General features: G+C 37.2%; 1 protein-coding gene across 1 annotated transcript in view; it reads left to right on the forward strand.

The window, feature by feature from the left end:
• The first annotated feature begins 153 nt into the window (after nucleotides 1-153).
• LOC107098677 overlaps nucleotides 154-12037 on the forward strand; it is a 20035-nt gene continuing 8151 nt past the window's right edge. The window contains exons 1-3 of the mRNA XM_015396462.1: nucleotides 154-293; nucleotides 558-993; nucleotides 8169-8333. Of these exons, the coding sequence (XP_015251948.1) occupies nucleotides 562-993; nucleotides 8169-8333 (597 nt within the window). The 5' untranslated portion in view covers nucleotides 154-293; nucleotides 558-561. The remainder of the gene's footprint in view (nucleotides 294-557; nucleotides 994-8168; nucleotides 8334-12037) is intronic.

The raw sequence follows: 12037 nt of genomic DNA on the forward strand, positions 1-12037 counted from the left end.
TCATCATCATCATCATCACAGACTCTTCAGCAGCACTGAACTGAGCAACAGCAACGAACAGGTAGAGGCTGCACGTGAGCAGCAGGAATAACCTGTTCCTGCAGACCAGGTGAGCTCAGGTGGGTGGAGCCTATCAGAGTATCAGTCAGACGAGGGACCAGATCAGGTACAGCAGGCTTTAAGTTCCCAGCTGCTGCTTCATGCTGGAGACAAACAAACTCTTTGGAGATTTCAAAGTATGCTTGAAGTTCTCAGCAAAGCAGGAAACCAAGGATTCTCTTTGAAGTGACCAAGTAAGTCACTATGTTACTTTCTCAATGCTTAATAGAGGAACAGGGGTAAAAAGGCAGCTGTCATAAAGCGTTTTATTCACATATGAAGCCTGGATTTTGAATGTGTGAAATATTCAAACAGGAATTGTTCTTTTAAACAAATCTTATTCATATAAATGCTTTGCAGTACAGTCGTGCGTCTTCTTCTAAAGTGAGAAATTTGAAATGATAAAAGTGTCAAAGAGCTGTGACATGTGGGACTGAATGCCATGCTTTCGCTCACAGAGCCATGGAGTCCAACCTGTCCGAGCTGTCCTCCATCGAGGATGAAAGCATCTACGTTCAGCCTCACTACAAGGAGGCCTACCGCCTGGCCATCTATGCCCTGCTGTGTGGCGGCACCGAGGCCTACCACGAGTATCTGAGGGTTGAGCAGATCAGCCACTTTCTTTCCGAAGAGGAGATCCGCTTTATTTTAGAAAATGCTGAGCTACCGGTTCTGGATGATGACTCTGGAGGCCCGTCAGACGCAGACAGGGTCACTCCTTCCACCTACTTCCCCTGTGAGTCTGACGAGGAGGTGCCGGAACTGGAGCTGGGCTGGCCAGGGGTCAGCCGGGAGGAGCTGGACACCAGCATCAGCCTGCTGTTTCACCCCCCCAGGAATAACACACCGAGCATCAAGGAGGTGGTCCGGAAACAGATCCAGGAGGCGCGTCGGGTGAGCTCCTCATGTTTGGTTTTTCAGGTGGAGGTGTGCAGACAGCTCATACCGTCCCCATCAAACTGGAGGGTTTGGCTAATGTACACTTTAGGTTATGGCTGCACAAAGAGCTGGCTCCACCAGTTCTGATGGTTCATCCAGTCTGTTACTATGACAAGTAAATATTATCCCTCATTTTTACAAACTAAAGAGAGGAGATCCTAAAACATCATAGATTTTCTATTTGCTTATCAGCACAAAAAAATAAAAGCTGCTGAGTGGTTTCACAGACTGATAAATAAATATCCTTTAGAAGTCAAGAACCCATCATTCTTCTTTTTTCATTGTCTGCCTCCTAAAGATACCAAAACCAAATTTATGATAGTTGAAAAGTTAACAAAGATGTTAGAAAGGTGGTTTTGTTGCACCTCAAATAGTTCAGATCATCAAAAATGTTTGATATCGGACAAAGATAATCTGAGTAAACACCTGAAGCTGTGGATAGTTGGCCCCTAGCGTTAGCAGGGCTCTCTGTCTGCCATGGAGAGATGTAGCAGGACTGAGAACCTATCAGGATTTCATTCAACTGAATGTGTAGAATTTTTGTTACACCTTACGATCCGGTATCTGGTTTTTCATCTAGACACTTTTGACTTCTCAGTTTGGTCTGATCATAAGCAGCACTGAGTAGATTTTATAAAACATGCAGCATTCTTCTTTATCGTCAGTCTTCCTTTGTCGCAGCCTGCAGGGATAAGAAGCTGACAGCTTTTAGTTTTAATCTGTCAAACGAATGCGTCGTGTTCTACACCCGCTCATTTGCTGGAATAAAATCATTTGCTAATAACCTGTTAAACCGGAATGCCTCCGTGGGTTTATTCTCATCTCTGTAAACAGGTACAAACCGCAAGCAGACGATCTAAAGTTCAAACATGAGTTGTATGTTGTTGTTTTTACCGTCCTCAGACAGAACAGCATTAGGGTCGTACTAAGAGATAAGCATTTTTAAAAATATAAAAATAAAGTCAAAATGTTAAGAGAATAAATTCATAATATTTAATCTACAACACTAAAGTCATAAATTTGAAAGAATAGCCATCATGTTAAGTCTGCAGAAATAAAATTTTAACATTACAAGATTAAAGGCATAATATTACTATAATAACGTTATAACATTTCCACAATAAAGTTGTGAAAATGTCCGAATCAAGTTAGAATGGTCAACAGGAATTAAATCATAACATTTCTAGATTAAAGTCGTAATACTGACAGAAAAAACTTTAAATCAGGTTAAAAAAGTCAAGTCATTACAACATAACAACCACAAACCTGTAACATTAGGAAAAATAAAGTCATTAGAAGATTTTAAAAAATGTGCGAAAACCAGAATAAAGTTTTATTATTACTAAAATAAAACCAAAATATTAAGTGTACGAGAACAAAGTCGTAACATTACCAGGATTAAATAGTAGCATTAACAGAATAAAATTGTTATGCTACTAAAATAAAGTCAAGATGTGAACTTTACAAGATTAAAGTTGTGATATTTACAGATTAAAGTCGTTAATACAAAAAAGCTCCTAATATTAAATCTACGAGAATAAAAATTAATCTTTTAATAATAAAAATCTTTAGAAAAGATTGAAGTTGTAACATATTAAGAGATTAAAGAAGTAGAAAGTGTTTTTTTTAGTTAGTGCAGTTTAAGTGAGCTGAGTTTATAAATTTAACAAAGTTAGAATAAAAAGCCTTAAATGTCTCATAATATTACAACTTCACTATTATATTATTATACATTTATTTTTCATATATTATGAATCTTTTCTTTTTATTTAAAAAAACGCCAACCCATATGGGAAAAATAGAATTTGGGACAAATAAGTCCTGTTCCATGGGTTTACAATAAGTGTCCCGACTATATTTACCCCTATTCTGATCTACAGCGATTCACACCCCTTTAACCTTTTAAAATGTTTTTACATTTAAGAGCAAAATTCACGTATTTTACCATGATGTGATGAAATAAGATGTGCATCATCCTAAAATGCAAAGACGATTTGAACCACATTTAAAATTGTGTTTATGGATAAAAGGCTGATATTCGTTTTTGGCTATAATACTACTTGATTAATCGGAGATTCATCGAAGAGGCCAAAAGATCTACAGCTCAAGTAGGAGAATCTGGTCAGCAATACAACTAACTATTACAAAAGGAACAAGGAAAAAAACAAGTTTCACAGGTCCCATTTAAACTTTGGTACAAGCCATGACAAAAGATGAACTTGAGATGCCTTTAGATGACATGTGTTGTGAATCGGTGCTATACACTGCAAAAACGATCTAGAAATAAGTAAAAATGTCTTAAATTAAGTGTATTCACCCTTAATTTGAGTAGGTAAATGAGATAGTTTGCCAATGGAATGAGTAGTTTTAGTCTTAAAATAAGATAATTAGATAATATGCACTTGAAATAAGACAATGGAATTGTGTTTTCTTATTTTAAGTGTAAACTGTCTTGTTCCATTGGCAAAATGTCTCTTTTACCTCCTCAATTCAAGAAGAAATGCACTTACTTTAAGAAAAAAATGACTTATCTAGATTTAGATTTTTTTTGCAGTGTATAAATCAACTGAATTAAATTGAATGGATCTATAATTTTGGGCATCCCCATAGTGAAGCATGGTAGTGGCACAATCATGCTGTGTGGATGCTGACAGAAATATTAATCCAAGCATTAATGCAACAAATCATTGACTCAATGCAATCTCCTGGTATTCCTCAGAGAGAAAATATTTGATAACCTAAAGTTTTCTGACTGAGACTAACTGTTGTTTTTCTAAAGTATCTTGAGACGACATGTATTCTGAAATCGAGTTAAATATTTATCTAAAGTGAATAGATTTTAACAGGGTCGACCCAAGCTCCCATGCGCCTTAAGCAATATTTAATTTCGGTGCCCTCTATTTCTGCCAATTAAATGAATAGCTGCATTAAACAGTCTGATGATCAGAACCTAAAAACATCAACTCATTACAGCTTTAGCAGGGCTGTTTACGTTATAGTTCATCCAGTATTAGCAAAAGTAATACAATAAACTAGTACGCTATTTAAAAGAAAAGTGTCATTTGGTCTGTAATATTTGGTTCCAGAAAATTGTGACATCAATTTACACACAAAAGAATCAATATGATGTCAGAACAACAGCAAAAAAATAATAAATAAATAGAATAACTTGATGCAATTAAATTTACTTTAGTTTAGTTTATTTCTATAGCACTAATTCACAACATGTTTTCTCATTGATCTGTACAAAGAGAATACATTCAGATGATCCAGTCAGATTGGTAAAAAGTTTTCTATCTTAGGAAAACCAGTTGATTGCTTCGACTCATTGACTTTGAAGAAATCTCTCCTCCTGAATGAGCAGGTAGAGACAGTATCTATGTGCTTCCATTGTGTTGTAAACGCCACAGCAATCTCTCACAGTGAGCATGCATGCAGCGACAGAAGAAAGGAAAACTCTCTTTTAACAGGAATAAACCTCCAGCAGAACGAGGCTCAGTGTAAGCGGCCTTTTGCTGATACTGAGTGGGGGTTCAGGGAGACAGAAGCAGATTTACAAAAGGAACATAGAAGCACTGATCTATAAATACTTTCTATGTTAGAAAAGGTTACGGTAAACTGCTCCACAGGTGGCTCTGTATGGGAAAGAAACAGTTGAGCCGACGAGCTCTGAGACAATTTTCATGTCAAAGAAATGAAAGAGAGCACATACAGTTAGTAAAAGCTGAACCCATAGGTATGTCTAGGAGAGAAATTGGATAAAGCACTGGTATTTTTCAGCAGGATGGTGACACAGTAAGAATATAAAGTTGGAAGTTGAACTAAAAAACACTGTATAATGGATTAATAAAGACAGAATGAAGCAGAATATTTGTGAAGATTCTCAGTCATCCAGGTCATGGTTAAGCTTGAAAGGTTCAGTTAAGGAAACTGTACGTGAATGAAGCAGAATGGTAAAAATCGGCCCCCATGTCCTCCAGCAGTCTAAGCCTATAGCAGCATATCTATAGAGAAAGCTCAGGACAAATTAAGCCACTCTAAATATAAGCTTTATCAAAAAGGAAATGAAATATTTCAGCCTAGCTTTAAAAGTAGATCTTGAAAGAAACCCTAGGAAAGACTTCAAAAGACTCGAATGGAGCTAAATTTGACCTTGCAGCAGATCATCGACCCTAAACACAGAGTCCCTGCCACCATGAGATAGTTTAGATCAAAGCATCTCCTACGCTACAGTTCAAAGTCCAGGCCTGCAGCAAAAACATTAATTTTGGTGAACAGAACACAAATACACACAAAGACATCCTGCAAAGATGTCCTCTGATATCAGCTGGTTTTCAGCCCAGAAACGCCACAGAATTATTCACCATCATTCCTCAGTCTTAAAGTTCCAGTTCCTCAATCAAAGTTTTTTTTAGAATTTTTATTTTTTTGTGAAATTGAAATTAAAAAAAATATTTTTGAAACTATATGTTTTGAATCCATGGTTGTTCTTGTAATTACTGTGCATGTTTTCTTTTTCAGAAGCACTACCTCAAGCTATTTAGTTCCCACGGTCCCAGAATGCTAACCTTGCGCTGCAAACTGGATTGTCGCAGGATCTGAGTTTTTAGTCTCACAACAAACTCAACTCAGTTCTACACATATCAATTTAGCTACTGCCAGGTTACCACAGTGCAACAGCTTTGAATATTTCTTCAGGTGCCTGAACTGTCATCCATTATTTCACACCTCATATCATCTAGGCGCCACCCCCACATCAAAGGGCCAGCAGAAAAAAAAAAAAAAAAAAAACTGTTCACCTGAACCTTTATTTCAAATATTTTTTACCCTTTTAAAGCATTTTTTTAAATGTGATTTTTTTTTTCTTTTGTTTACCTTGAAACTAAATTTCAGTTTCATTTGCTTTTGAATTATTTGGTTTCTAAATATTTTTTGGGTAAAAATAAAAAAAAAGTTTTTTCTGAACAAATTTTATGGCCCCAATTTACCTCCATAGAACAGAACCCCGATCCTTAACAATTCAAAGGCTTTCATGAACACAACAAAAAATGTAATTCAGCAAAAGGAACTTTTAATCAGTAAAAACAAAAGGATTAATGGAAGATTGCCAGAATGTCTTCTCTAAACAGAAGAACATAAAAACTACCGGAAAGGAACTTTATACAGGACAGTAAGAGTGGCAGGAAAGACTGAAGATACAGCTTATAAACCCCCCTGGCAGTCCACCCCTTCTTAACCCTGGGCGCTTCAAAATGGAAGCCCACTGCTCCGCAAAGGGATGGGTTAAATGCAGAGGTAAATTTCTCAAATATGAGATAAAGTTCAAAATGTTATTATTATAAGATGAGGTATTTAAACAGAAAACAAGGCGGAAAATGGAGATAAGGATCAGTTTGACTGTGCAGCCGCACTCCGTCAGCCTCAGACATACCAAAAAGGCTCTGCTTATGGAAAGGTGTCAGGCATATAGATCCATGGCGCAACTGCAGACTCATTTGTCCCTGAAGCCAAATCCCATCAGTCGTTGATGGAGACTCAGCTAGCGTGAATGTTTGGGGTTTCATGCTGTAGTTGTGACAGTTTTTTCTAAAACAGGTTTAACAGGAAGTTGGTCCCATGAATGCTCGCTGTAGTACTTCTTTACAAGAAAACAATCTTTGCATTTAACAAAACCTGATCGCGAATCATACAGATACATTTTCTTTATAGACGTTTATAGCAGCTGAAATCCAAAAGAGCAAAAGAAACCACAAAATGCACATTTAGACAGGAAGTGGTTTTCTAGCTGCATGTTTTCCTGCACAGAGTGGCTGTTCAGCTAGATGTGAAATGCTGGTTTTCAACCGCAGGTTCTGCTTTGCATGTATATACATAGTATATATATAGTGTATAGTATATACATAAGAACGTTCACATCGGTGCAGTACTTAAGTACTTTTGAGGATCTGTATTTTGTTGAGTATTTTTTTTAAATCAAAATTTTGACTTTTATTGTACTTTAACTTCTTTAATTAAGCATCTGTAACATTTCTCCTCGATATGAATAAAAATATGACCTAAATTTATCATGAAAGGATTTGTTTATGTGAACAAGAGAAGAACTGCGCTCTGTTTTATTGGTCCCTGTTGTAACAATACACCAGATTGTTTTCGTTAAGATTTGTTTAAAGGTTTTTTGAATAATGCCTCTTTAAAAACAGAAATGGTCATTTATTTTTATTTGTGGAGCAGGAGGTTACATACTTTTATGCTGTTGACCCACAGACTAATGATACCACACACTGGCAACCCCCCCACCAGCCCCCAAAACAAGTAGAAGTATTCCTTCAATATAATAAAAAGTGAAAATATTTTTTAAAATACATTTATAATTTTTTCAGTGAAATTTAATTTATAATTTACATGTATTCTTAATTATAAATAGGAAATGTAGGACATTTAATTATTGAAGTAACCTAAATTTCTTTCTATTATTTAATGGGATATTAATTTAAATCACAATTTTAAATATATTCTTTAATGAGAATTTAATATTTTTATCCATAATTTTTTATGTATTTTTCACAATCTAATGGTGCATCTAAATATTTAACCAGAATTCTAAATATATTATAACTACCCCTTTTTTTTTTTTATTTCATTCATAATTTGAAATGCATAAATTAATTTTATTTTTTTTATAGTAAATCTAATTATTTATTGGGACATTTTTTATTTCATTTATCTCCTTAAATGGGTTTTCATTTATTGTGATATTTTATTTCATAATTTTAAATATATTTTCAATTATATAATGTATTTATATGTTTAAAGTGCTATTTTAAATATATAATTCACTATTTATTGACATTTAATTATTCAATCAAATTCAGATGTTATTTTTATATAAAAAATGTTATTTTATATAATACTATATTCAATTTTGTCACAATTTGAAATATATGTTTAACTGTTTAATGGGACATTTTTATTATTTCATTCAGTTTTAATCTTTTTTGATTATTTAATTGTACATTTATTTATTAAAACACAATTTGTTTTTATGTATTTAATGGTACATTTGATTATTTGATAACAATTTCAGATATATTTTTTAGTAGTTTAATGTGTCTGCATCTGTGTGCCTCCAGGTTATCGCCATAGCGATGGATGTTTTCACCGATGTGGACATTTTTAAGGAGATCATCAACGCAGCACTCAGAGGAGTGGCAGTGTACATCCTTCTGGATGATTCCCGTGTCAGCAGCTTCCTCAACATGTGCAACAGTCTGGGCATTAACATCCTGGACATCAAGGTAAAAAATACACACATTGAAAAATTAAAGTGGTCCAGGGTTAAAAATAAGTCACAAGGTAAACATAACCTACAATGGAGGCTCCTCTCAGCTGTGAAGAGCAAGCAGCTCTTATAATCACTGCATGACTTTTGCATGGCTTCCCGGGGTTGGAGCTGAAACGGACACCACACCATTAAAATTAGATTATGGTCTATTTTTGCCAGATGCTGCAGCAAGACAGCAATAAATATGCAGAAATCACATTACACCAATAGCAAACAGATCAATCACAGCGTCTAGATTTTCCTAAAGGTTTATTAATTAAGGCTAAATTTGCCTAAAAACCTTAAGACATTTACTAGTATTCTGATATATGCATAAATATTATCGACTGCACATCTACTGGACTGCAAATATTAACATAGGTGATCAAAATGTAACAGCCAAATATTAAATGCAGCAACATATGTAGCTTCTCTGTGTGCATTTTATTCATCCATTGAAAATAATGATAAGAAAATAACTCCTAAAAAAAGAAGAATCCATAGGAGGAGCTGAAGGTGGACCGGAGGGTGTGTTCTAACTATAGGTGGATCACAGTTCTTTCACTCCTCATGGATATAAAATTAATCTATATAAATACCCATATAAACACACTGTGCAAAAACCCCGTATAATGATCCTATTATATATAAAAAAAAAAAAGATGTCACGCACTGTATATACTGTATATATCCCATGCACCTTTTTCTTCCTTTGGCAAGTTCTCCTTTTACTATTTGAGCTGATGTAATGAGTCAATTTCTCCACTGTAAGATCCACAAAGACAAAAAAAATCATTCAATCAATTAATCAACCCTCCCTAGGAAGGCCTAGTCCACGGTAACCTGACTCCGCCAGATGGATTTGCTCAGTATATCCATCTGGAAACCTTCGGTTGAAGTAATTTTGGGAAGGGGCGAAAATACTGGTTAGCTGATTGGCCTATGTTGGTGATAGAAGGGCCAAACACACCAATCAGATCAACGAAGCATATGACGTACTAACAGCCAGGCTACTCTTGTCGAAACCAGTCGGGAAACCAGTCAGGAGAAGAGCAAAAACATCTTTTCCTCTGAGAAAAGCCTCCAGAGCAGTGTTTTGCTCTTCTTTCAGTGAGGAAATACTCTTTAATTCCGATAAAACTTGCTCGATAGCCACGCTAACGCTAGTTTCATCGGCTGAAGCCGCCATGTTCTTTAGACTGAACTGTCACGCTTCTTGTTGCGTCACACCTCAACCCGCCTCAAAGCCAATGCTGATTGGACATTCGTTTGGTGAACGACTCCAAATTTTCTTCTACGGAGAGTCTCCAGACTGATTAGCAAGTGAAATCTTGAAAGCTTGCGAGATCAGGATGGTCTCATGAGGCTAAGTCCACGGTGCTGGAGAGGAAAGTCCAGCTGATTGTTGAACCTTGTCTTCAGGGGGGTAGTGTGGCTGTGGAAGTCTGGACCAGCTCTGCACTCTCTAGATCACAGGTGTCAAACTGCTAACCGAAAGGGCCATGTGGCTGCAGGTTTTCTTTCCAACCAAGCTATGGCACACCAGACTCCATTCACCTCATCAAGACATCATGTTAAGACTGGACTCACTTGATGAGATGAATAGAGTCTGGTGTGCCATAGCTTGGTTGGAAAGAAAACCTGCAGCCACATGGCCCTTTCTGGAACCAGTTTGACATCCCTGCTCTAGATGATGAGGGTTCCTGGGAGTTTACCAACTGGCCCATATGTCATTGGTGGACCAGGACAACTGGTACCCTGTGGGGGCCGCTTCAGGAGCACAGAGTCACCAGCCCTTAACAAGGGGCCATGCAGTCTCAAGCAGCACATCTAGTGGAGGAGTTTGGTCTGCGTTGCCCTTATAAGTCATACCTGTTCCTGATGCTTTTTGGACTCCAGAAAGGGCTGCCCTCTGTCACCAGTCCTGTCCAGAACCTTTATGGACAGGATTTCTAGATGCAGCCAAGGGCTGGAGGGGGTCTGGTTCAGGCAACAGACGGTTTAGTCCCTAAGTTCTACTGACTTCCTCCCACCAAGACCTATCATGCATTGGTCCAGTTCGCAGCTGAGTGTGAAGAGAACAGGATGAGAATCAGCTCTTGCAAGTTCGAGGCCATGGTTCTCAACCGAAAAAGGGTGGCTTGTACCCTTCAGGTTGGAGGAAAGTTCCTGCCTCAAGTGGAGAAGTTTAAGTATCTTGGGGTTCATGAGGGAAGGGAGGATGGAGTGAGAGATTAATAGACTGATCACTGCGACTGCAGCTGTAATACAAATGCTGCACTGTTGTAATGAAGAGAGAGCTGAGCGAAAAGCCAAAGCTCACGATTTTTTGGCCCTACCCTCAACTCATGACATCTGAATGATGACAGAAACATTGAAATCCTGGATTGCAGAGGCTTAGATTAGCTTTATTTGCAGGGTGGCTGGGCACTCGCTCATAGAAAGGGAACGCCTTCTTCTGGAGATGTCCCCAGGAGGATGCCAATGGGATGGGGAGGTGTCTGGGTTGATGGAAGTCTAGGAGTCTCTGCTTCTGGGCTCCACACTGCATCAGAGCGGAGCAGAAGCAGTTAGGAGGGTGGAGAACTTTTCAGCCTAGTGGAGCTGAATGCAGCTTACTTCAACAGTAAAACAAAATGCTCTCTTTTGATGACAACTTTAACTAGAAAAGCCCTCTGAGAGAGCAGAACTGCGCCAAACAGCTAATGTTACCCCAAATTGTGACTTCCACCTATAGCTAAACTTCTCACACTATCTGGATCGTTACAATATTGAAATGAATTGTTCCTCAGCATGAGGCACACCTCTGCTAACATTTCTATAAAATCTGTTCAGTTTTCAGTTATCCTGCAAACAAACCAAAAATGTTCCCTTTTCTGGTGTTTTTTGTCTTCAGTAAAATACCTCCGGATTTTTTGAGTCTGAAGCTGAGGCTGTCAATAGTCACTGCTGCCACCCTCTGGTTTAGCGGGGAACTGCTTTTTTACGCAAAAATACTCCTATCTCACAATGCAAGAGAATCTTTTAAAGTTTTCTGTATCCAGACTATGATATGGATCATCACCAAAATATAATGGATTGTTCTTTGACATGAAGGACACCTCTGATAAAAATGTTGTTAAAATCTGTCCATAGCATTTCAAGTTATCCTGTACACAGACAGACACAAAACCTCTCCTAAAAACATAACCTCCTTAGCAGAGGTAATAAAGTTATCTTAAGAATAAAGAAAATAGCCATCGGATTTAGAGTCTTTTGTCTTAAAGGTCTATCTGACTTCTGTTTTAGGACAACAAGTCCTGTTTAACCAGATCAACTGCTTTTTCGTGGTGTTATAGCTTTTGGATTTGATTGACCCCTCAGGGCCACCGTAAAAAAGAGGTTGATATAATAGTAATGGAAATAGCTTTTCCCTCATCTTCAATGCAAGACAATGTGTTAAACACTTTTATTTTGAAATTCAGAGGAATACAATCCCAGTGATTGTTGAAGAAATAAATTAAAATTTCCTATCCTGCTCAGTAAACAGCCTCATATTTCTGTAACTATTTCCCTTCCGTCATCAAGCTTTGCAAGAGAGCACACACTTTGTTTTATTTGAATACTGTATTTGCATCTGCATCACCCTATACAATTCAATTCAATTCAGTTTATTTATATAGCGCCAAATTCACAACA

Source organism: Cyprinodon variegatus, unplaced genomic scaffold (genome assembly GCF_000732505.1).
Source record: "Cyprinodon variegatus isolate N-32 unplaced genomic scaffold, C_variegatus-1.0 Scaffold800, whole genome shotgun sequence".
Taxonomy (NCBI): domain Eukaryota; kingdom Metazoa; phylum Chordata; class Actinopteri; order Cyprinodontiformes; family Cyprinodontidae; genus Cyprinodon; species Cyprinodon variegatus.